This window comes from Pithys albifrons, chromosome 17 (assembly GCF_047495875.1).
Source record: "Pithys albifrons albifrons isolate INPA30051 chromosome 17, PitAlb_v1, whole genome shotgun sequence".
In the NCBI taxonomy this organism is placed as follows: Eukaryota; Metazoa; Chordata; class Aves; order Passeriformes; family Thamnophilidae; genus Pithys; species Pithys albifrons.
Genome location: NC_092474.1, coordinates 13327104 through 13352922, shown reverse-complemented (window position 1 = coordinate 13352922; position 25819 = coordinate 13327104). Strand labels below are relative to the sequence as shown.

At 53.3% G+C, this 25819-nt stretch overlaps 1 protein-coding gene across 3 annotated transcripts in view; it reads left to right on the top strand.

Moving 5' to 3' along the window:
- The window catches only part of KSR2 (kinase suppressor of ras 2), a 113223-nt gene that overhangs the window by 61351 nt on the left and 26053 nt on the right, over positions 1–25819 (top strand). For 2 of the 3 annotated variants that reach the window (XM_071572351.1, XM_071572352.1), the window contains exons 8-15: positions 443–510; positions 677–775; positions 1934–2052; positions 4904–5072; positions 8157–8198; positions 8499–8565; positions 10491–10539; positions 11357–11724. In XM_071572351.1, coding sequence (XP_071428452.1) covers positions 443–510; positions 677–775; positions 1934–2052; positions 4904–5072; positions 8157–8198; positions 8499–8565; positions 10491–10539; positions 11357–11724 — 981 coding nt within the window. The remainder of the gene's footprint in view (positions 1–442; positions 511–676; positions 776–1933; positions 2053–4903; positions 5073–8156; positions 8199–8498; positions 8566–10490; positions 10540–11356; positions 11725–25819) is intronic. The other variant, XM_071572353.1, reaches the window with a different exon arrangement.

The following is a 25819-nucleotide window of genomic DNA, read 5'->3' as shown; positions in this document are numbered from 1 at the left end:
AAAACTTCTTTGCAGAGAGAGTGCTCAGGCATTGGAATGGGCTGCCCAGAGAGGGGGTGGATTCCCCATCCCTGGAGGTTTTTCAGCTGAGCTTGGCCGTGGCACTGAGTGCCATGATCTGGTAAAGGGACTGGAGTTGGACCAAGGGTTGGACTTGAGGATCTCGGAGGTCTTTTCCAACCCAATCCATTCTATGATTCTGTGGATGTGGCACTGAGTGAGAATCCACCACGTCTTGATCCAACCTCACTGTGATCACCAGCCCAGGGCACTCCGTGCCCTGGGCTGGTGATCACAGTGGGGTTGGATCAAGGGTTGGACTTGATGATCTCGGAGGTCTTTTCCAACCCAATCCATTCTCTGATTCTATGATAGTCTCTCTCCACCCCGGGATGCTCCGTGTCCCTCCACCTCTCACTCCTTTCTCTCTGTTCCCTGCCAGGCTCAAGTGCCACAACAAATGCACCAAAGAGGCCCCTCCGTGTCACCTGCTGATCATCCACCGTGGAGGTGAGAGCCTTTCTCCCCCCGTTGTGCCTCCGGGGTCGCTGCCAGCGGGTGAAGCTTCAGGGGCACTCTGGGGGCCGGGCGCTGGCGGGTGCCCGGCGGGACGGACCCTCCCGACCCGCTTGGGCGCTCCGTGGAAAATGTTACCCACCGTTTTTTCCGCTTGTAGGGAGACGAACCGTTCGGGGCGAGGCAGATTTGCATTGCAAACCACTTCCACCCACCCTTCCCCTGCCTCCTTTTCTTTTCAGATTCCCCACCGCACGGGGTAAGTGCAAACCAGGTTTTAGCCTTTCGCTACTGTCGAGAGCTTAGGGCGGCCGCTGGGACCCCGGAGCGGTGCATGGGGGGCCCCGCACGATGCTCGTGGTGCTTTTGGAGCTGCCTTCCCCCTAAAAATCCACAGAGGAGGCAGAACTTTGCAGCAGGACGACGGGCGGCGCTTCCCACCTCTTTTCTTCCAGAGTTTGGCTGCCCCTGATGGCCCAGAGAGGACTCTGACTGCTTCCTGTTGTTACTGCCTTGAATTTCTGAGCTCTTAAAGCTGCGCCTTTGTGTTAAATGATTGTGGGGAAAGGGATTGTGTTGGTGGCACCTGGGATGTTGTGCCTCGGAGGGGGCGATTTTACAGCCTCCACTCCACCCCCTATGCCTTTGCTTGCAGCAAATTTGGGTGGAAGGGGTTGAGGACCCCCCTGGCATTCCTGGAGCTGCTGCAAACCCTGCCCAGGAGGCAGGGAAGGCAGCGTGCCACACTGCCAGGGGCAGATGGGCTCCTGGGATGGGCAGAAATTGGGATTTGTGGCTGTGGGCTGTGATGTTGCAAGAGCTGGAGCTGCCCACGGTGTCTTTTAGCGTGGCAGGAAGGAGCAGCATGGCTTTGGGGTGGCCTCAGCACCTCTCCCCCAAAAAAACCCAAACCCCAGCTCTTAAATACATTATCTGGCAGTTCCTGAGCCCCTCAACCTGCAGGCTGGCTTTCTCCCCAAAAAAAGTCTCCCTGCTGAGAGCCAGCTCTTTCCCCTCCTGCCAAAAGGCTGTGGCAAGGAAGAGGATTGTGCCTCCTCCCGGTGCTGCCTGACCCCTGGCTCTCGGGGTGGCTGTGGCAGCTGCTGAGCCCCCCCAAACTGCAGCCCCTTGGTGGGGGGAGAAGTGGGCACCTCTCAGCCCACCATGAGGGGCTTGAAGCCCCCCACATGCTGGGAGGTTTGGCTGTGGCCTGGGTGCAGGGGATGCCAAAGACCAGCTGCTGTGCCAGGGCAGGAGCCCGGCTGGAGGTGCCAGGGGGAATCTCTTTGGAGGGCGATTCCAGAGCGGTTTGGAAACACGGGGTGACCCCCAGGGCTCCTTCAGAGCTTTGATGTCTCTCTTTCTCTCTCCCCTCCCTCTCCCATCCCCTTTGCCCCTCTCTCCCTTCTTAATCCAGCAAGGTTAGTCCGGACAGAGTCGGTGCCCTGCGATATCAACAACCCCCTGCGGAAGCCCCCCAGGTACTCGGACCTGCACGTCAGCCAGACCCTGCCCAAAACCAACAAACTCAACAAGGTGAGCTGCTCCCCCTGCCCTGAGCCCCCCTCTGTGCCCACCCTCTGTGCCCACCCCCTGCCAGAGGGGACTGAACACAAATACCGGCTGCTTGGTGTAGAATCATGGAATTGTTTAGTCTGGAAAAGGCCTCCAAGACCATCAAGTCCAGTTGTTCTTCCAGCACTGCCAAGGCCACCACTGGCCATGTCCACATGGCAGGGACAGGGACTCCACCACTGCCCTGGGCAGCTGTACCAGGGCTGGACAACCCTTTAATGGGGAAATGTTGCCAATATCCAACCTGACTCTACCCTCTGGCCCAGTCTGAGGCTGTTCCCTCTCCTCCTGTCCCTGTCCCTGGAGCAGAGCCCGACCCCCTCTGGCTCCCCCCTCCTGGCAGGGATTGCAGAGCCAGAAGGTCCCCCCTGAGCCTCCTTTTCTCCAGGCTGAGCCCCCCCAGCTCCCTCAGCTGGTCCTGCTGCTCCAGCCCCTTCCCAGCTCCGTTCCATTCCCTGGACATTCTGCAGCCCCTCAATGTCCTTCTTTTCATGTGGACATGGATCCAGATGGGGAATGTCCCAGCTCCTCAGGGTCTCCAGGCACATCCACCACTATGGAACTGGTGTGGGTGTCAGCACCTGGGCAGCAGCTGCCTAAAAACCTTCTTGGAGGCTTAAATTAATCAAATAATCCCATGGATTGGTGCCAATTCAAGGAGCAGAGCAAGGGTGAGCTTGGGGGTGAGGGATGAGTTGAACTGCAAACCCCTCGAGGCCCCTTGGGGTTCCCATCATGGGATGCATCCAGTGAGGTTATTTCTTTAAAAAATAAAATTAAATCAGCACTTTGAAACCAGCCTGGGTCCTGCTCTCCTGGTCCTGCTCCTCCGTGGCTTCTCAGTCTCGGGTTTAAGCTGAATTTGAGGTGTTTTGAGGTCCCTCCCCACCCATCACAGTGTGCCCTGGAGAGGCCACCCAGAAGTGCTGTCCTTGTCTGGATTGGGAAGGGTCAACAAAGGGCAAGGGATACATTGGCTGGTCCTTTAAAGTCCCTCTGCTCTGAGCAAGGCATTGGGTTTCTGGCTCAAAGGAGCTCAGCAGAAGCTGCCAGGTCCTTGATGTCTCTAAGCCCCAGGGTTGTGGGCCCCAGCTCTGTTCTTGGTGGTGATGCCCTTTGCAGAGCCAGAAGATTTGGGGCTCCCTCAGCTGTGAGTGTGGAATATGGAGGGGGTGGCAGAGCAGCCCAGTTTGGGGTGTGAAGTTTGCCCTGGTGCCAACAGTGAATACAAGTGGCTCTGGAAAAGGCCAGGCTGGAGCTCTGGTTGTTTTCTAGGACTTCTGTAATCAGCAAGTGGGGTGACCTTCACTCTCATGACCAGTGAGAGGACTTGAGGAAACAGCTGTTTCATCTTTATTGATGGTTTAGATGAGGGGATTGAGTCCATCAGCAGCAAATTTGCTGATGACGCCAAGTTGGGAGGGAGTGTCGACCTGCTGGAAGGCAGGAGGGCTCTGCAGAGGGATCTGGAGAGACTGGAGAGATGGGCTGATTGCAATGGGATGGAGTTCAACAAGGCCAAGTGCAGGTCCTGCCCTTTGGCCACCCCAACCCCCTGCAGCGCTCCAGGCTGGGCACAGAGTGGCTGGAGAGCAGCCAGGCAGAGGGACCTGGGGGGACTGAGGGACAGGAAGCTCAAGAGGAGCCACCAGTGTGCCCAGGTGGCCAAGAAGGCCAATGGGATCCTGGCCTGGATCCAAAGTAGCGTGGCCAGCAGGCCCAGGGCAGTGACCCTTCCCCTGGACTCTGCCTTGGGGAGGCCACACCTTGAGTGTTGTGTTCAGTTCTGGGCCCCTCAGTTGAGGCAAGAGATTGAGGGGCTGGAGCGGGGCCAGAGAAGAGCAACGAGGCTGGAGAAGGGACTGGATGTGGCACTGAGTGTCCTCTTAACACCTCCAGGGACAGAGAATCCACCATGTCTTGATCCAACCCCACTGTGACCACCAGCCCAGGGCACAGAGTGCCCTGGGCTGGTGGTCACAGTGGGGTTGGATCAAGGATTGGACTTGATATCTCAAAGGTCTCTTCCAACCCAACTGAGAAGAGCAACGAGGCTGGAGAAGGGACTGGAGCACAAGTGCTGTGGGGAGAGGCTGAGGGAGCTGGGGGTGTTTAGCCTGGAGAAGAGGAGGCTCAGAGGTGACCTCAGCACTGTCTGGAACTGCCTGAAGGGAAGTTCTGGCCAGGTGGGGGTTGGTCTCTTCTCCCAGGCACTCAGCAATAGGACAAGGGGGCACGATGGGCTCAAGCTCTGCCAGGGGAAATTGAAGTTGGAGAGCAGAAAGAAATTCTTTGCAGAGAGAGTGCTCAGGGATTGGAATGGGCTGCCCAGAGAGGGGGTGGATTCCCCATCCCTGGAGGTTTTTCAGCTGAGCTTGGCCGTGGCACTGAGTGCCATGATCTGGTAAAGGGACTGGAGTTGGACCAAGGGTTGGACTTGATGATCTCAGAGGGCTTTTCCAACCCAGTCGATTCTGTGATTCTGTGATTCTGTGTGTCAGGGCTGGATCTCAGGGAAAGGCCCTTCCCCCAGAGGGTGGTGGGCACTGACCAGGCTCCCCAGGGCAGTGGGCACAGCCCCAAGGCTACCAGAGTTCCAAGAGTGTTTGGATGATGCTCTGAGGGACAGGGTGGGATTGTTGGGGTGCCTGTGCAGGGCCAGGAGTTGAACTGGATGATCCCTCCAGCTCAGAATATTCCATGATTCTATGACCTACCTGTGTAGCTGTCACTTGTCACTGAGGTCCTCTGGGGTGGCACTGGCCACACTGCTCTCACCAGCTCCTCTCTTCTCTCCTCCCATGTCCCACAGGACCACATCCCAGTGCCCTACCAGCCAGATTCCAGCAGCAACCCCTCGTCCACCACATCCTCCACGCCCTCGTCGCCGGCGCCGCCGCTGCCACCCAGCGCGACGCCCCCGTCCCCCCTGCACCCATCCCCGCAGTGCCCACGCCAGCAGAAGCAGTTCAACCTGCCAGGTACACCCCCCTCTGCCAGGGCACAGGGGCTCGTGCCCCAGGGTGTCCTCAGGGTGGGCATCTGCTCCACCTGATTTACCTGCCTGGACTTCTGTTTGGATGGGGAAAAGCAGCAAGGATGAGTTTGGGATAATTCAGGTTGGGAGGGAGCTTGGGAGTCTCCAGTCAAACCTCCTGCTGGAAGAAGGGTCAGAGCCCAAGACCTGACTCTTGGAAATCTCCAAGGATGGACCCAGCACAACCTGCTGCTCTTGAGGCCACAAAAGCCTTCCCAGGCATGAATTATCCATGGCATGTTGCCTCAACTGCAAATGGAAACCAAGTTCTTAGCCCTCCACAAGGGCAACTTGGGTTGACTTCTCTGGGGTGATGGGTCCCCAACAAGCTTGTTGGCAGCACACATGGGATGGTAGTGGAGGGCAGAGGATGCTGGGGGTGTCTGATGTAGCTTGTCCCATTGAGTCTTGTCTGGGTACCTGGGACCCATCTGCTCCTGGAGCTCAGTCTCTTCAGGGATGGTGGAAGAGGCAGTTTGGTCCTGGTGGCTGCAGGACACAGGAGTTACATTAAATGACCATCCTCCAGGGCTGAGGATGTGTCAAAAGTCTGTCTACCTTTGGGATGTCCTTGGAGCAGTGCTGCTGATCCAGGAAAGGTCCTTTCCTGAAGGAGAGGGGCTCAGCACCACTCTTGGCAGTGTGGAGGGGCTCAGCTGTCCTCAGCCACCCACCTGCCCCTTCCAAAAAAGTCCTGGAGAAGGGAGAGGAGGGGGAGCCATGGCCCTGCCCCATCCCTGAGGTGCTGAAGTGCTCATGGCTGCCTTGGAGCTGGAGGCCCCTCTTTGGTCCATGACCTCAGGCCTCTTTGCTGGAGCAGCAGAAGTTTGGGGTCCCTCCTGCATCTCCAAATGAGCAGTTAATGAACTGGACCAGTAGGAAGGAGGGTCAGAATGGCTTCTCCAGAGGAACCAGGTGGCATCTTCATGCTCTGCTGATCCTGCTGTGCCATGGTGATAACCACCCTTCCATCCTGACAAGCCTTCAGTCCGAGAGGAGGAGGAGGGAGCTGAGGAGGAAGGTGACTGCCAGATCTCATCCCACAACACCAAACACTTCCAATAGCTGGGAAAAAACCCAGCAACCAACCACCAGGTCCTCGTGTGCCCAGAGAAGCTTCAGCCACACATGAGGCTTCGTCATGGAGTGCCCAGGGCTCAGGTGGGATGCTGGAGGGGTGTGAGGAAGACAGTGGAGGAGCTGTGAGGAAGCACTGAACACCCCAAGGAGGGGTGTGACCCATCTGTCAGCTCAGATGCCACCCAAGTGGCATTTTCATGCTGTGCTGATCCTGCTGCACCATGGTGATACCACCCTTCCATCCTGACAAACCTTCAGCTGAAGAGGAGGAGGAGGGAGACGGGGAGGAAGGTGACTGCCAGAATTCATCCCACAACAACAAACACTTCCAAAAACTGGGAAGAAAAAACAGCAACTGACCACTGGATCCTCATGTGGCCAGAGAAGCTGCAGCCACACTTGAGGCTCCCTTGTGGAGTGCCCAGGGCTCGGGTGGGATGCTGGAGAAAGTGGAGGAGCTCTGAGGAAGCTCTGAGCACTCCAATCCAAGGGCCAGGATTTCACCAGCCACAGCCCTGGAGCCTCCAGGTTCTGGGAGGACAATCCACAGTGCCACTGAAGCCCTGAGACCATGGTGTGGGTTTCCATGCTGGTATAACCCAGGTTGTGGTGGTCCAGCCAGAGCTGAAGCATCCTGAGGTCTCAGCAGTGGGATAGCTGGGGTCAGAGCCATCAGCATCCCAAATCCACCTGCTGGGCCAGCCCTGACCCTGCCTGGGGCTGCAGGGAAGAGTCAGAGAGGATTCAGAATCTGGTGAGCCCATCTTCTGTGGCAGAGACCTCCCTGTGGGTCTCTTTGAGACATTATTTCATTTGGTTTAAAGGAGAAACAACAGAATTAGCCCCAGAATAAGGGGGTTGATTATGAGGAGCTGCAGCAGCTTCTCTTTATGGGGACCTGGCAGGTCTTCCCAGCCAGCAAGGATGGAGTGGGGCAGGATCAGAGCCCAGCACTCTGCAAGGTGCCTGTTCCCTGCTTTCATTCCCTGCTCCCAGTGGGAGCCTGACTGACACAAAGCAGGACTTACCTCTCTTTCATCTTCCCTGGAGGGAAGTTCTCTGTGGTTCATCTCAGCAAGATGGTCATCTTGGGGATTAGGATTTGAGCTTGGAAATGGTGACACGGGGACCTTTCTCTGCCAGAATTACCTCTGAGGCTCCTTTGATCTCAGCTCAGGGGTGCTCAGGTGCTGCTGCAGAGCTGAGGTCGGTCTTCAGGGTCTCCAAACTGGAGAGGGGAAGCTGAGGGTGGTCCTTGAGGTCTTGGAGTTAAGGAAAATGATTATTCAGCCAGTGCCAACCTCTGGTGGCCTCAACAACTCTGACTTTCTTCATACCCATGTCCTGCCTGCACACATAAGTTGAACCAGCTCTTGGGCTTTGGTTTTAGAGAGCCAGGGGAGGGTCCCACCACCCAGAGCCCTTCTGCAATACTGGCTTTGGGCAGCAGCCCCCCTGACTCCTTTCACTGCACCAGGAGGCTGAGGGAGCCCAGGAAGGACTCAGCTCCAAAGATGGGAAAAAAGGGCTGAACTGGGCCAAAATGGGCAGCAAAATCCATCACTTGGTGTCTCTGTGATGCTGAATGATTCCCAAGAGCCAGTTGAGGGCCAGCACTCAAACCCCACGGCCTTTTACTGGCAACCAGGTGTCCAGATCCCACCAGTGACTCCACAGATGACATCAACACTCTCCAAATGGTGTAGAAGAGCAGCTGATGGGGGCAAAGTTATAATCCAGCCAGAGGTCTTAATTTTTTGGCCCGGGCACCCTTCGTGCCAGCAGGGGGGGCATCCTCTGGAGAGCTGGAGGTTGGGAGAGGTTGGGGCACACAGGTGTGGGTCACACAATCCTCCTGGGGTTGAGGCTTCGTGGTGCATGTCTGGGCATAGTTTGGAGCCTCTCCAGCTCTACAGGTCAGTGTTTACCCCCCATTTCTCTTTTCCAGCTTCCCATTACTACAAGTACAAGCAGCAGTTCATTTTCCCAGGTAAGGCTCCCTGGATAAGGTGGGGGTTGCTGGGCTCTCCCTCTGAGTGGGGGGGGTGCATGGCTGGCCTTCCTCACCCTGGATTTGTGCTGGGGAGGTTGTGCTGGGCTGGGATTTCCCCCCCAAACCTGCATATTGACCATGCACTGAAGGTGCTGCAGGGTTGGGTGGCCCTGAGTCATCCCCAGCACTAGCTCAGGGTGTAACTAATTTGACCTGGGGGTGAAGGGAGGTTTTAAACAGGGTTTAGCTCCCCTGGGTGCCTTCCAGACCTCTCTCATTCCACTCTCTTCTCTCCAGATGTGGTGCCTGAGACGCCAACTCGAGCCCCACAGGTCGTCCTCCACCCTGTCACCTCCAACACCATGTGAGTGGCTTCCCCTTCTCCTCCCCCTTCCCAAGCAGAGCATCCTCCTCACCCCACATCCTCCAGGCACCCATGGGTGCTCCCCTGGCTTTGCAGAACCTTTTGGATCTCAGGGATTCCTTTGGGACCTCAGGGATTCCTTTGGGGTAGGTGTTCCTGCTGCCCTGACCCATCTCACGGCTCTGCCTCATGTCTTGGTGAGGAGAAAGGTTGAGAGGAGAAGGACAGAGGGTTCATTTATAACCCACAGCTCTTTGCTGTGGGGTAGAAAGTCTTTCAACCCAAGAAGCCAAAGCCCAAGTGATTAATTAAATTATAATAAAATTATAAGCAGATAATCAGGGTCTTTAGGATAGTTTTAGTAAAGGCAGTTCTTGCAGCCCCAGCTCCAATATTTTCAAGTCTAATAAGTTTTGGACTGAAATTAGCTGTGAAATGCCGTGTCTAATCAAGGTTAGGACCATCCCTTCCCAGCAAGCCTGAGTCCTGCTCTGGCATTCCCCAATGTCCTCATGTTTGAGATGTTCCACTGCAGGTCACCTGCTGATCCTTTCTGTAAATGCCATTTCGGAAGGACTTTACAAGGCAGTGGAACAGATAAGATCTGGCTCCAGGCTGGGACCCAGTTTGTGTCCCACTCACTCACACTCTCCAAACTCCAGCAGCTGCCAGGGGGGATCCAGCAGGTCTCACTTCAGGGGGAGGTGATGGGAAGGACAGGGATGGAGCCACTGGGAAATGAATGGAAAAGTTCTGAAGTCAAAGCCTTGAATTCTTCTGCCTAAAGCAAAGTGGCAGAGGCAGGGCTGGCAGGTTTTTGGGGTGGAAATAACTTGTAATATGTGAAATCCGTGACTCCCCTCTTGCTTTCCCCACTGGAAACAACCCGTGGGAGTGGCTGAGGTTCCCCCTGGCTTGACTGGGTCAAACTGCAGCTCCAGATACTCCAGAGACAGGAATTCTGCCTTGGATGGTGATCAAGCAGGAGGAGGCTGCTGTTCCTGAGAGTCCATCCTGAGGCTCTGCAGCCACCTGGGCTTTCCCTGCTGCTCCACATATCAGGATTGACTCCTTCATTCCCTGGGGATTTATGGCTCTTCACTGGCCATGGAATGGGATGGGACTCACAGGATCTCTGTGTCCTGGGGTGTGTTATGCTCTGTTGTCTCTGCAGAGGGATGTTGTTATTTATGTTATTAATAATAATTATTAATATATTTATAAGATGCTTGAAAGCACAGGAGCTGCTCCAGCTGATTCCCTAACTCAGAATTTCCCTAATTCCCTGTTAATTGTTGAGGGCAGTGAGACCCTGATGGTGGGAGGTGCTGAGGAAAGAGAGAAGGAAAAGAGCAGCTCCTGGCCCAGGGAGCTGGAAAACTCATCCAATTTGGGTGCTTTTACTGCAGGGAGGATCTCTGAACCCTCTACTTCTCCAGAATAACTGAAAAACTTGTTTTCTTTTCTGGCTGCAAATCAGCTGTGCTTTTTGCTTTGGCTGGTTTGGTTTGGGAATTCTGATTTTGGAAACCCCTGAAAATGCCATGGGCACGTGGCCCAGGGTGGGCAGAATCCATGAGGGTGTAAATCTGTCCTGGGGTGACACCTCCCTGGGCACGTGGCAATGGAGCATCCTCCCTTTGGGAGATGGGATGGAGACCTCTGTGTGTGCTCCCACATCACCCAAACCCATCCTGGAATTTCACACATTCAGTATAAATCAGTAATTTGAATCATTCCTCCCATCTTCCCCTCTCCCATGGGAGCACCCTGGGCTATCCCCAGGGATGGGGAGTGGGAAGGGGCTGCTGTCCCAAATTATCAGTGAACCTGGTACTTCTCTCTGCTCCATTTAGTCCAGGTGCAGGAATCATGTTCCCCACCTCCTCATTACCTGCTGGTAATTCAGTAATTCTTCTTAACAGCCTGGAAGGAAACCCATTGCTTCAAATTGAAGTGGAGCCCACCTCGGAGGTGAGATGTTCACTCCTGTGCTTAATGGACCTTTATTTTATGCACATCTTGGGGCACATTGTGCAGGAAGTGGATAAGTTGAGCAGCTGTGCAGGGAAATTGCTGATAATTGAATTAAAGGCCAGGCATCCGTGTCCCCACCCCATGGAGAGGGACCCTCACGGGCTCTGGGGCTGCCTTTGACTTTATCATTCACTGAGGGGGTTTTAGATGTATTAAAAATGTGGTGGAGGGGAAGGAGGGAGGGTGAGGATGAGGATGCAGCTTTTAAAGGGTGTTGGAAATCCTGTAGAAAGTATAAACAGAGCATGAAGGGGAAAGTCAGAGCCATTTCAGGGGGCTGCATGTGCAGCCTGAGGGGTATTGGTGGGTATTGGGGAAGCACAGCTTGGCCAGGGCAGGGTGAAACTCAATTTTCAGGCAAATAAATGAAATGTTCTGATGTGCCACACTCTTATATTTAACTCTGGGGTAAACAAATGCCTTCCTGCAAACCACAGGGCAGGGGTGGAGTCCCCATCCCTGGCAGGGTCTGAAAGCCACGTGGATGTGGCATTTGAGGCTGTGGGTCAGTGGTGGCCTTGGCAGTGCTGGGGGAATGGTTGGATTTGATGGTCTCAGAGGGCTTTTCCAACCTAAAGGATTCCGTGATTCTATGAAAATCTGGGATTCTGCCAACTTTGCACAGAACTCAGCCCCCAGATGGCTTTGGGAGGTGTCTGCCCGATTCCTCTGGGTCTGAGCAAGCAGTAGGTGGGTCATGGGGGGGTTTGTCAATGTTATTTCCCTCATCTTCCCCACCCTTTCCCCTCCCCAGAACGAGGAAGGCCCCGAGGAGATGCAGGAGTCCGAGGACGACTTCGAGGAGATGAACCTGTCGCTGCTCTCCGCGCGCAACTTCCCGCGCAAGGCCAGCCAGACCAGCATCTTCCTGCAGGAGTGGGACATCCCCTTCGAGCAGCTGGAGATCGGGGAGCTCATCGGCAAGGGCCGCTTCGGGCAGGTGTTCCACGGCCGCTGGCACGGGGAGGTGGCCATTCGCCTCATCGACATCGAGCGCGACAACGAGGACCAGCTGAAGGCCTTCAAGAGGGAGGTGATGGCCTATCGGCAGACCCGGCACGAGAACGTGGTGCTCTTCATGGGAGCCTGCATGAGCCCTCCCCACCTCGCCATCATCACCAGGTAAGCCCTGGTGCTCAGCTGGAGGCAATTTGTCCTTCTCAGAGCAACTTCCTGCAGTCAAATGTTAGTGGTGCTCTAAGTGTCCCGCCCTAACGGAGGGATGTTCTCCATGTGGGGTGGAGCAGAGGGCAAACCCACCCAAGTGTGTCCAGGCAGGTTCATCTCTTCTGCAAGTGGAGCTCAAGACAGGAATGGTTTGTTTTAACCAGGGACAGAAATTGTCATGGAATCCTGGAATGGTTTGGGTGGGAAGGGACTTTAAAGTCCATCTCATCCCAACCCCTGCCATGGGCAGGGACACCTCCCACTGTCCCAGGTTGCTCCAAGCCCTGTCCAGCCTGACCTTGGACATTCCCAGGGATGGGGCAGCCACAGCTTCTCTGCCCAACCTGTGCCAGAACCTGCCCACCCTCACAAGGAAGAATTCTGTCCCCATATCCCATCTATCCCTGCCCTCTGGCAGTGGGAAGCCATTCCCCTTGTCCTGTTCCTCCAGGCCCCTGTTCACAGTCTGTCTCCAGCTCTTCTGGAGCTACTTTAAGCACTGGAAGACTGGAAGGCTTCTTGCATCTTCCTGTGGAGCCAGCTGGGATTTTGGGTTTCTCCTAAACCATGTAACCCCTCCAGAGCTGCCTTGATCCCAAGGGATTCCCACATTCCTGCTGTCCCCCACAGCCTGCTGGGAAACACAGCACGGAGCCCCCATTGTGCTCCCTGCATGGAAGGGCAACCACAAAATCCCAGCTGGCCATGAGGCAAAGAGGCTGCACCAGCTCCCGGAGCAGCTCCTGTCATGTGAGGTATGTTTATTTCTGGGAATTCAGTCCTTTCCTTCACCTCCACCCCATAGAATGGATTGGGTTGGAAAAGACCTCCGAGATCATCAAGTCCCACCTTTGGTCCAACTCCAGTCCCTTTACCAGATCATGGCACTCAGTGCCACGGCCAAGCTCAGCTGAAAAACCTCCAGGGATGGGAAATCCACCCCCTCTCTGGGCAGCCCATTCCAATGCCTGAGCACTCTCTCTGCAAAGAATTTTTTCTGCTCTCCAACTTCAATTTCCCCTGGCAGAGCTTGAGCCCATGGTGCCCCCTTGTCCTATTGCTGAGTGCCTGGGAGAAGAGACCAACCCTCACCTGGCCAGAACTTCCCTTCAGGCACTTCCAGACAGTGCTGAGGTCACCTCTGAGCCTCCTCTTCTCCAGGCTGAACACCCCCAGCTCCCTCAGCCTCTCCCCACAGCACTTGTGCTCCAGCAATGGCTTTGACATGGAGCAGCTTCACATCCCACCTCAGGTTACTTTCTCTTGCAGAAGTTTCCCCAAGGTGAGGTTGAACTTTCCTCCTGGCACCATTTCAAAGAGCAATGAAAAGGCAAAGCTTCCAACAGCCATTAGTGATGAAATATTGCATCATCCTCTCCTAATGTTCCCTTGGAGGTGGCACCTCCCAGCCCCTTGATCCCACACGGGGCAGCTCTGCAAGGGTGAGGAGGAGCTTTGCTCTGCTCCTTGTGCAACAGGAAAGGGTTTCAACCCAAATTTGTGGCACTTCCTACTCTGGTGGGGTCCTGGGCTTGGGAGTTGCATCCTCTGGAGACAGGGTGACTCCAAAGCAGGGCTGGCTCTCCCCAGCTGGGGACTGGAAAAAATTATGCCTTTTATTCTGGACCAAAAATTAGCCATCTGGGACAATTCAGCAGCATTTCAGATCTCCATCTATTAACCAGCTTCAGGCCAAAAGCTGTTGGAAAAGTGTGCAAACACATGTATTGATGGATGAGTCAGAGGCCCCATCCATGTGTTCCCAGAGGAAAATGCAGCGTCTCCATCCCGCTCCACGAGCCCTTTGCATCCATCCCTATTTGCTCAGCTTTTCAATGCTATTCAATATCCAAACCTGGGCAATATAGGCCTTTATTTAAATTTTTTTTTTTAGCCACAAAGTGTTTTCTATTCTAATGCCTCTTTATAGAAAACCATAAAGGTGCCACTTCTGACAGTTTGACAAAACAAATCTGTGCTCTGCACAGCCTGATGCATTAAGATGAGGGCTGGGGAGTGTTTCTCTTTCCAGCTGGACTTGGTCCTTTTTTTTTTTAAGGTCAAAGTACAACATTATTGAATTGCCCAAAGTATAACCTGAGCTCACAACGTCTCTGGGCCTTGCTTGGTCTTTACCTACAACCAATGATGTGTTTTAATTCACATTCTTCTAAAGCTGAATCAACATCAGCCTGAAGATGAAGGAGAGTAGATTTAGATGGGATTTTGGGAAGGATTTTTCCCCTGTGAGGGTGGGCAGGCCCTGGCACAGGTTGGGCAGAGAAGCTGTGGCTGCCCCATCCCTGGGAGTGTCCCAGGCCAGGTTGGACAGGGCTTGGAGCACCCTGGGCTGGTGGGAGGTGTCCCTGCCCATGGCAGGGGGTGGAATAAGATCATCTTTAAGGTCCTTCCAACCCCAACCATTCTGGGATTCTGTGATCATGATAATTCTACAATTGCAACTGGAATCCTGTTTGGTTTTATCCTACTGGAGTTTGGCTCGTGGCCAGTGCTGGTGCTGGGCTGGCCCTGAGGATGCAGGAAAGCCAGTGGAGATGCTGGGAGAGGACTCAGCTCAGCCTCAGAGGATTTTGGGAAGCCCAGGACTACATGAGTACGTATCCCTTAGCCCACAGGTCATTTCCAGACACAGTTTTCCTGCTTTGAAGCTTCCCATGGGGCTCTGTTCTGCTGGTGCTTCCCCAGGAGGCACCTTGGGGCTCTGAGGGCAAAGCCTCCTTCACATCTTCCAGGGTGACAGCACAGGGGTTGTAGGATTATAGAATAGTTTGGGTGGGAAGGGACCTAAGAGTTCATCTAGTCCTGCCATGGGCAGGGACACCTTCCACTGTCCCAGGGTGTGCTCCAAGCCCCATCCCACCTGGCCTTGGACACTTCCAGGGCTGGGGCAGCCACAGCTTCTCTGCCCAACCTGTGCCAAGGCCTCACCTGCTGTCTAATCTCATCCTTATATCTAGGGATGCTCCTTGCCCTTGTGCCCACAATCCTTGTCTGGTCTGTCCTTGGTGGAACATTTTTGGGGCTTCTTGGGTCGTCTCTGAACATCTCCTGGAGGGAAGAGCCTTCTCACCACATGAAAGTCCATCCCATGCACCTTTCAGGTGTTTCCTAAGGGCTGTACCAACCCTGGGGACTTTTCTGCCATGGCACAGATGGGAGCTGCTGCTTGGGTGTGGCAGGGAATGAGTCTTGGGAAGAGGACAGTGTGACATGAGCTGGATTGGAATGGTCAAGGATACTGGGAATGATTCAGGATGTTGGGAATGGTCAGGATGTGGCACAGGGGGAGGAGGGAGACCAGTGACCCCGAGCAGTGGAGAGCATTGCTCTTCAAACAGACATTTTCCAAAGGGACTCAAGTTCTCCCTGTGGGTTTATTGGAATAACTTTAAACCAGGCTTTGCAAGGAGTGTGTGGGGGGAAACCATTCCCAGCTGCCCAGAGCAAATCCAGGACCTCTGGATTTCCTCTCCCACCCCTCCCTGTGCTCCTCCCTGGGACAGGACTGGGACTGTGCAGCCCCTTTTCTTCTGGGTGCCCAGAGGTGGTCGCTCCAAGCCAGTTTTCTTTCCACCAAGACCAATTTCTTGGAGCTATTAAAGAAATCTGTGTTTTCCTGTTGGCACCCTGGGAGCAGCTGCCTGTCCCTGGAAGGGGCTTCACCACGTCGTGCCAGCCGGCGCTGCCGGAAGGGGGTTATTTATAGAGGAGTTTATTTTTACTTTTTCACATCCCTACGTTTTCCTTCCTGATTGCTTGTGATATTCAAGGATTGTCTGATTAGCAGAAAGAAATCTCCCCCTCCAAAGCTGACACCCCACAGGGAAAACTGGGAGGGGAAACTGAGGTAGCAGCTTGCTGAGGGTGGGATGGAGAAGAGGAGGGAGACCTGAGAGCCCCTTCCAGTGCCTAAAGGAGCTCCAGGGGAGCTGGAGAAGGACTTTGGATGTGGTGTTGGGGGAACAGGACAAGGGGAATGGCTTTTCACTGCCAGAGGGCAGGGACAGATGGGATATTGGGAAGGAATTGTTGGCTGTGAGGATGGGCAGGGCCTGGCACAGGTTGGGCAGAGAAACTGTGGCTGCCCCATCCCTGGGAGTGTCCAAGGCCAGGTTGGACAGGGCTTGGAGCAACCTGGGCTGGTGGAAAGTGTCCCTGCCCATGGCAGGGGATGGAAAAAGATGAGCTTTAAAGGGCCTTTCCAACCACACCTGGGGACACGTGTGTCCTTCTGCCTGTCCCCCGCCTCCTCCAGCCTGGAGGCTCATGCTCCATTGGTGCCATGTCTCCTCTTCCTGGAGCCTGCTTTCCTCCCAGGATTTGCCCTCAATCCACAGGCTCTGTGTCTGCAGACCATCCACTCCCTCCTTCAGGAGGATGAGTTTGGGGAAGCTTTTCTGCTCTTCCCTTGAGCACAGTTCTGGCACACCCTGACTCTGGACAAGGGGGAATGGCTTCCCACTGCCAGAGGGCAGGGATAGGTGGGACATGGGGAAGGAATCCTTCTCTGTGCGGGTGGGCAGGCCCTGGCACAGGTTGGGCAGAGAAGCTGTGGCTGCCCCATCCCTGGAAGTGTCCAAGACCAGGCTGGACAGGGCTTGGAGCACCCTGGACTGGTGAAAGGTGTCCTGCCCATGGCAGGGGGTGGAATGAGAAGAGCTTTAATGTCTCTTCCAACCCAAAGCAGGCTATGATTCTTGAGTTGTGTCTGTGACCGTCTGGGACGGAAAGGAAAGGCAGAAAATCCAGCATTTTTCAGCACTGGGAGGTGGTGACTCCAAGGAACACTTCCATCAGAGCCACTAATAGATCTTCTCTTGGGTAATGAGCGGTGGGGACAGTTAACATTCATCTTAATTAGTCTTGAGCAAGAGTGAGTGTGAGCCTTGGAGCTTTGAGCGCTGCTTAATGGGTGGCGCGAAACAGCATCAAAGTCCTCAGCTCGGTGGAAATGAAAGGACTGAAAAAGTGTTTGCCTGCACTCAGGGGAATAACAAATTGGGTTTGCTGGTGTTGAAGGAGACAAAGCCAGGCTTGGGGAAGCTCATAGCATCTCCTTGGGCCTGGGAATGGGGGTAAAGCCTGAGCCACACGGGGGGTCCTCCAAAGGACAAAGTCTAACTAAGCCTTTCCTAATACAGCTCAAATCACCCACAAAAGAGTGAGTTGCAGAAATTACAATGTTTGAGGATTCTGGGGGTTCTTCTTGGAGGGAAAAAAGGGGGGATTTTAATGCTTATTGATCCAAGTTCTCAGTGAGAGTGTAATGGAAGTGAGGGGATCAACACAGATAGGCTGGAGAGATGGGCTGATTGCAATGGGATGGAGTTCAACAAGGCCAAGTGCAGGTCCTGCCCTTTGGCCACAACAACCCCTTGCAGCGCTCCAGGCTGGGCACAGAGTGGCTGGAGAGCAGCCAGGCAGAGGGACCTGGGGGGACTGAGGGACAGGAAGCTCAACAGGAGCCACCAGTGTGCCCAGGTGGCCAAGAAGGCCAATGGGATCCTGGCCTGGATCCAAACTAGCGTGGCCAGCAGGCCCAGGGCAGTGACCCTTCCCCTGGACTCTGCCTTGGGGAGGCCACAGCTTGAGTGTTGTGTTCAGTTCTGGGCCCCTCAGTTGAGGCAAGAGATTGAGGGGCTGGAGCGGGGCCAGAGAAGAGCAACGAGGCTGGAGAAGGGACTGGATGTGGCACTGAGTGTCCTCTTAAACACCTCCAGGGACAGAGAATCCACCATGTCTTGATCCAACCCTACTGTGATCACCAGTCCAGGGCACAAAGTGCCCTGGGCTGGTGGTCACAGTGGGATTGGATCAAGGATTGGACTTGATGATCTCAGAGGTCTCTTCCAACCCAACTGAGAAGAGCAACGAGGCTGGAGAAGGGACTGGAGCACAAGTGCTGTGGGGAGAGGCTGAGGGAGCTGGGGGTGTTCAGCCTGGAGAAGAGGAGGCTCAGAGGTGACCTCAGCACTGTCTGGAACTGCCTGAAGGGAAGTTGTGGCCAGGTGGGGGTTGGTCTCTTCTCCCAGGCACTCAGCAATAGGACAAGGGGGCACGATGGGCTCAAGCTCTGCCAGGGGAAATTGAAGTTGGAGAGCAGAAAAAATTCTTTGCAGAGAGAGTGCTCAGGGATTGGAATGGGCTGCCCAGAGAGGGGGTGGATTCCCCATCCCTGGAGGTTTTTCAGCTGAGCTTGGCCGTGGCACTGAGTGCCATGATCTGGTAAAGGGAGTGGAGTTGGCCCAAGGGTTGGACTTGAGGATCTCAGAGGTCTTTTCCAACCCAATCCATTCTCTGATTCTATGACTCAACTCACTGGGTGCAGCTTCTGTGGAGTCACCAATGGCTCCTGTTGGATGGGAATGTTTGGAAGAAGGAATGAGGTTATCCAGTCTGAAGTGCAGGAGAGAGAGGAGGTTTGAGCTGGAGTTTGCCTGGACTTTGAACTCCCACTGGCTCAGGGGGGTGGAATTTGGTGCAGCTTTGCTAAGACTACTTGGCTTGCAGTTAAAAGCTCAAAGGTGGCACTCAGAGTGGCACAGACGACCTGGGATTTGCTCCTTGAGGTGCTTCAGGGTGGAGTTTGGCCCCTCTCTTGTCATGGTGTGATGCCAGAGTGACTTCAGCTTTCCAGGGTACAACCTGAGTCACCTCAATGGCCACTGGTGATTTATGGTCCTGCTGTGACGTGCCAAGAAGACCAAGGAGAACATTGGAGAACATTAGGAATTAAACTTGACCTTGGCAGAACTATAGAAAAAGAATTAATTTGTTGAAGGTGCCTCTCAGCAGAGGAACTTGGAGTGTTTCTGCTGGAGAGGGAGCATCTCCCAAGCCCTTCCCTGGAGCTGATTGGTGAGTGGGGAACATAAAGCCAGTCCCTCTCCTCATGTGAGATACTGAAGATCAAAGGAGAGTTTGCTTTTTTCCTCTGTGGCAAACTGGCTCTAATAACATGATGTGGCCCTAATTAATAGGGAAGGTGTGAGATTGAGGGATGGGAAGAATATCCAAGATGCTACAGCTGTATTTTCCTGGATAATTTCCTTGCAGCACATGGGCTAAATATTGGGGGTTATTTTGATTTTATAATTTATTTCTGTGCTGGATTTGGGCAATATCTAATGCTTGGCTCTGATGCCAGGAGGAACAAGCCTGGCTACATCCAAGGGATGTTCTCCTATCCCCATATCCTGCTCCCTGTGGGGATGGCAGAGCTCTGGACAAAACTTTAAACTCTCAGCCCTTCCAAGCCTCTCCCAGTGCCAAACCTCCTGACATTTACAGTGTCCCAGCTCAGCTGGGAAGGATTTGGGGCTTGTAAATCTTGATGCTGGGGACTGAGGGGATATTTACCATGATTAGAAGGGTGGGAGGAAAGGGGAAGGGTGGAAACTGTTGCACTTAGGAGAGAACAGGCTGGGGGACGTGGATTTTCCCAGTGGATGCTCCATGGCTGTGCAAGCTGGTGCCTGTGCTTGCAGCCAGCCTGTTGCTTTCTCCAGGGATCCACATTGTCCATTTGAGCTTTAATGAACAACAAATTGAATGAGCAACCAGGCCAGGTTAGGTGGAGCCCTGAGCAAGCTGATCTACAGGGTGGCATCCCTGCCCAGGGCAGGGGGTTGGAATGAGATGGTCTTTAATGCCTCTCCCAACCCAAACCATTCTGGGATCTGGTGAAACTGGATTTTTTTTTCCTTGCTACAACTCATTAAAGGGCATCTTATCAGCCTCCTTTCCTGCTCTGGAAAGTTAAGCAGAAGCTCTAAATCCTGCTCAGTGGGAGGGAAACTGAGCAGGAGCTGCCACGTTGTTTTCCCCAGGGTTGGGCTGGAACCAATCCTTGACAGGCCAAGGGGGAATGGCTTCCCACTGCCAGAGGACAGGGATAGATGGGATATTGGGAAGGAATTGTTGGCTGTGAGGGTGGGCAGGCCCTGACAAAGGTTGCCCAGAGAAGCTGTGGCTGCCTCATCCCTGGAAGTGTCCAGGGCCAGGTTGGATGGGGCTTGGAGCAACCTGGGACAGTGGAAGGTGTCCCTGCCCATGAGATTTGGAACTAGTTGATCTCCAACCCAAACCATTCTGGGATCTGGTGAAACTGGATTTTTTTTTCCTTGCTACAACTCATTAAAGGGCATCTTATCAGCCTCCTTTCCTGCTCTGGAAAGTTAAGCAGAAGCTTTAAATCCTGCTCAGTGGGAGGGAAACTGAGCAGGAGCTGCCACATTGTTTTCCTCAAGGTTGGGCTGGAACCAATCCTTGACAGGCCAAGGGGGAATGGCTTCCCACTGCCAGAGGGCAGGGACAGATGGGATATGGGGAAGGAATTGTTGGCTGTGAGGGTGGGCAGGCCCTGGCACAGGTTGGGCAGAGAAGCTGTGGCTGCCCCATCCCTGGAAGTGTCCAGGGCCAGGTTGGACAGGGCTTGGAGCCACCTGGGACAGTGGAAGGTGTCCCTGCCCGTGAGATTTGGAACTAGTTGATCTCCAACCCAAACCATTTTGGGATCTGGTGAAACTGGATTTTTTTTTCCTTGCTACAACTCATTAAAGGGCATCTTATCAGCCTGCTTTCCTGCTCTGGAAAGTTAAGCAGAAGCTCTAAATCCTGCTCAGTGGGAGGGAAACTGAGCAGGAGCTGCCACGTTGTTTTCCCCAGGGTTGGGCTGGAACCAATCCTTGACAGGCCAAGGGGGAATGGCTTCCCACTGCCAGAGGACAGGGATAGATGGGATATTGGGAAGGAATTGTTGGCTGTGAGGGTGGGCAGGCCCTGGCACAGGTTGGGCAGAGAAGCTGTGGCTGCCTCATCCCTGGAAGTGTCCAGGGCCAGGTTGGACAGGGCTTGGAGCCACCTGGGACAGTGGAAGGTGTCCCTGCCCGTGAGATTTGGAACTAGTTGATCTCCACCCCAAACCATTCTGACATTCCATGATCTTGGATAATTTCTGAGGTGCCCACCCCTTTCTCCCCACTCCTGGGTGTATTTTGGGAGCAAAAGCCATGGAGTTCTGCTTCCCCTAAGCATCCTCCCTCTCTGGGAGCTGGATCATCCCGCTCTCCCTAAGTTTCTTTTCCCTTCTCTTACTTTCTGCTGCTTTCCCTTTCCTGGCAGTTAAATAATGGAGCTCGTAGATCATATAATAAATAGGTATTGACTTCATGCCACAGGCTGGATCAGGATGGATTGACCCGTGGGAATACACTCCCTCCCAATCAATAAGAGGCCATCAGGCTGGATAAATCTTGATAACGACTGACAACAGGAAAGTCAATACGTGTATTAATATATACATTAAGTGAGTATATATCTTCCACCCGCAGACAGCGTTGCTTTGGGCAGCTGGGGAAGGAATATCCTGGAATTTCCTGAGCCAAGAGGCTGGGCAGGGATGGGCAAAGGCAGCAGATCCTCTGCCGGAGTGTTTGATGTCGGGGCGGCGTCGGTGCCGGCAGAGCTTTCCTTCCCCATTGTAGCATCAAAGCCCCGCCGGAGGCTGTTCCTTAACGTGCTCCTCTGGTGGAGGACGCTCCAGGGGAAGGTTCTCCTTTGTGTTTTAAGAGGGTTTCAAAATGCCACATTTCTATTTTGGCTGTGATTTCTCTGGGAAAGTACTTAAGGCAGCTTTGCTGGAGAGGAAGGGATTTAAATAATGTTTAAGGAAACGCCTGTGATCGAGTGCCCTGCTGAGAGATGGTCCCACCACGTCCTTCTGCTCGTGCCAGCTCTTCCCTTCACTGCTGAGTGCCATCTCAGCATCATTCCATAATTCTTCTGAGCATCCTCAATGCCAGGGATCCTCTAGGGTCATTCTTTATTTTTTCTGAGCACCCCCAATGCCAGGGATCCTCTTTAGGGCCATTCCTTAATTTCTCTGAGCACCCTCAATGCCAGGGATCCTCTTTAGGGTCATTCTTTATTTTTTCTGAGTACCCTCAATGCCAGGGATCCTCTTTAGGGCCATTCCTTAATTTCTCTGAGCACCCTCAATGCCAGGGATCCTCTTTAGGGTAATTCCTTAATTGCTCTGAACACCCTCAAAGCCAGGGATCCTCTTTAGGGTAATTCCTTATTTTTTTCTGAGCACCTTCAATGCCAGGCATCCTCTTTGGGGTAATTCCTTATTTTTAATGAACACCTTCAATGCCAGGCATCCTCTTTGGGGTCATTCCTTAATTTTTCTGAGCACCCTCAATGCCAGAGATCCTTTCTAGGGCCATTGCTTATTTTTTCTTAGCACCCTCAACATCAGGGATCCTCTTTGGGGTAATTCCTTATTTTTAATGAACACCCCCAATGCCAGGGATCCTCTCTAGGGCCATTCCTTAATTTCTCGGAGCACCCTCAATGCCAGGGATCCTCTTCAGGGTCAGTCCTTAATTTTTCTGAGCACTTTCAGAATCACAGACAGAATCACAGACTGTTCTGAGCTGGAAGGGACCCACGAGGATCATCGAGTCCAACTCTTAAGTCACTTCAATGCCAGGGATCCTCTTCAGGGTCATTCCTTAATTTTTCATAGCACCTTCAATGCCAGGGATCCTCTCTAGGGCCATTCCTTAATTTCTCTGAGCATCCTCAATGCCAGGGATCCTCTTTGGGGTCATTCCTTAATTTCTCTGAGCACCCTCAATGCCAGGGATCCTCTTCAGGGTCAGTCCTTAATTTTTCATAGCACCCTCAATGCCAGGGATCCTCTTCAGGGTCAGTCCTTAATTTTTCATAGCACCCTCAATGCCAGGGATCCTCTTCAGGGTCAGTCCTTAATTTTTCATAGCACCCTCAATGCCAGGGATCCTCTTTGGGATCATTCCTCAATTTTTCTGAGCCCTTTCAGAATCACAGACAGAATCACAGACTGTTCTGAGCTGGAAGGGACCCACAAGGATCATCAAGTCCAACTCTTAAGTCACTTCAATGCCAGGGATCCTCTTCAGGGCCATTCCTTAATTTTTCATAGCACCCTCAATGCCAGGGATCCTCTTTGGGGTAATTCCTTATTTTTTATGAGCACCCTCAATGCCAGGGATCCTCTTCAGGGTCAGTCCTTAATTTTTCTGAGCACCCTCAACATCAGGGATCCTCTTTGGGGTAATTCTTTATTTTTAATGAACACCCTCAATGCCAGGGATCCTCTTTAGGGTAATTCCTTATTTTTTCTGAGCACCCTCAATGCCAGGGATCCTCTCTAGGATCATTCCTTATTTTTAATGAGCACCTTCAATGCCAGGGATCCTTTCTAGGGCCATTGCTTATTTTTTCTTAGCACCCTCAACATCAGGGATCCTCTTTGGGGTAATTCCTTATTTTTAATGAACACCCCCAATGTCAGGGATCCTCTTTGGGGTAATTCCTTATTTTTAATGAACACCCTCAATGCCAGGGATCCCCTTTAGGGTAATTCCTTATTTTTTCTGAGCACCTTCAATGCCAGGGATCCTCTCTAGGATCATTCCTTATTTTTAATGAGCACCCCCAATGTCGGGGATCCTCTTTGGGGTAATTCCTTATTTTTAATGAACACCCCCAATGTCAGGGATCCTCTTTGGGGTAATTCCTTATTTTTAATGAACACCCCCAATGCCAGGGATCCTCTTCAGGATCATTCCTTATTTTTAATGAGCACCCCCAATGTCGGGGATCCTCTTTGGGGTAATTCCTTATTTTTAATGAACACCCCCAATGCCAGGGATCCTCTTTGGGGTAATTCCTTATTTTTAATGAACACCCCCAATGCCAGGGATCCTCTCTGAGTCTGGGCAGAGGAAACCACGCGCTGACATCCCTCCTGGCCAAGAAATAAATCATTGCTGTGACAGCATCATTAATTTTTATTAATAATAACTATTATTACTGTTCCAAAGAGGAGTTGGGCTCTGGTGACGCAGCCATCTCAACCCAAAGATTTGCTTCATCCCTCTTTTCAAAATAAGGTTTTTTTAAGAATTCCTTTTCCTTCCTGAACTTCAGATAGTTCAAAATAGCAGGAGGATCAGGGTGCAGAGAATATATAAGGCTCCTTCAAAGGCAAGGAGGTCGAAGAGCCTTTGCACATCCTCGTGCACCTCTCGGAGCCAATTCCAAGCCCAGCGAGTGGCACCTGAGTATTTTCGGATGACTTGTTTGCAAGTGGGGCTTTAGCTAAGCCACAGGGCCTGGGGCTGCTTTGCATTCACCTGTCTCTCAGCTCTTCTCCCTGCAGCTGTAGAATAGCTCTGCTCTTCTGCCACTATCTCCTTCAAATAAAAATGCATGGAGTTGCCTTTTTCTAAATAACTTGTTTTTTTCCGAAGCGACGATGGAGTTGGAGCTACTTTTCAGGGAGGCTGATCCCCCTCCTCCTCCTCCTTCTTCCCCCCTCCTCCTCCTCCTCCTCCTTCTTCCCCCCCTTCTCCTCCTCCTCCTGCAGCCCATGTGGTTTGGCTGTGCTGGCTGCAGTTATCTCCTGTGCCAGCTGCTGGGAGGAAAATTCTGCTGCCTAAGTAATATCCATCAAAAGCCGGAGCTCCCGTCGGGCGGAGATAGTGGGCATGGCATGAGGGAACATCTCTCCGGGCTGTTCTATTGCCCCACTCTGGTCTCACCCTGCAGAGGCTCCTCCATGAGGTCTCTCCAAGCTCCAGGCTGGGGATCTGGGCTCTGTTGTGGCCAAAAATGTTGCTGATGGCAGGTAATGAATTCCCTGTTGTGCTGGTTTAAAGGGAAACAGGCAGGAGAAACAAACCCAACACAAAAGAGATTGTAAGTCAGAGTTACAATTTAATAACAATATTACAATAAATGCAATGGCACAAAGAGAAATTGGGTTTAACCCCCAACCCCAGCAGTCTAACCCAGCCCCCTGGGGCACAAACACAGGGGGGTTTGGTGGCCCCTGTGCTGAGCCCCACGTGGTTCCCTCGAGTCCAAAGGAAAAGGAAGGGACAAACCTGTTGGTGCAGATGATGGTACAGTCTGGTGGAGAGTGGGGGGCTCCTCCTGGCCAGGGACTGCTCCTCCTCTGGATCCCAGGAGTGGCCCCAGAGGTCTTCAAACCTCAAGATTGTCTCCCCTGAGGTTTGGGTGGGAGCCCCCAGTGCCTCCCCCAGGGCAGGGAGTTCCACACTGGGGGATCTGACTCTGGCAGTCAGGGGGGATTTTGGAATCATTGCTGGCCCTTGAGCAGAGCTGAGCCCTCAGGTGGGTGTGGAGGTGCCAAGGAGTCCCTGCAGGGCAGTTCTCCCAGCTCCTCTGCCAGGCTTCTTTCCCAGCCAGCTCCCAGCCTGAGGGGTCAGGTGTGCCCTGGGCAGCTGCTGCCAATGGGCCATTGGGAACAGTTGCTGGGCAATGGCCCAGAGGGTTTAGAATGCCCAGCTTTGGTCACACCCACACAGGGACAAACTGGTCCCACCTGCTGATCTGGGACACTTGTCTTCCTGTTGGGGTTGCTTTGGGAGAGCTGTGTAAGGGTTCAGTTTGGAGGTGGAGTTTGATGGGACAAGTATTTTCACCCTGGAGGGGCCAGGCTCTGATGGATGTTGATGTTGATGTTCAGCATCAGGTCTGAAAGTCTGGGTCAAGAATTTTGTGCCACTGAGTTGCCACGAAGCTTTTGGCTGCTGCTTTCATAGAGTCACATAAATATTTAGGTTGGAAAAGATCCTTGAGATCGTCAAGTCCAACCCGTCCCTCTGCACTGCCAAAGCCACCACAAACCATGTCCCCAAGTGCCACATCTGTATTAAATCCTCCAGAGATGGGGACTCCACCACTGTCCTGGGCAGCTGTGCCAGGGGTGGACAACCCTTTTGGTGAAGAAATTTTCCCTAATAGCCTAATTTTTCCACCCTGCTCATGGTGCAGTGAGGACAGATGGTGTTTCTCAGGGTCTGGGGAGGAAGCAAACCAAGTGTTGCCTTTGTTAGAAGCAATGAGGGGAAGGCAAGTACCTGCTTGGGACAGAAATGAAGGGACAGTTGTCCTGGGGCTGCAGCATTTCCGTGCTGAACCTCGGGGTGCTGTGTTTGTGGCCCAGAGGAGA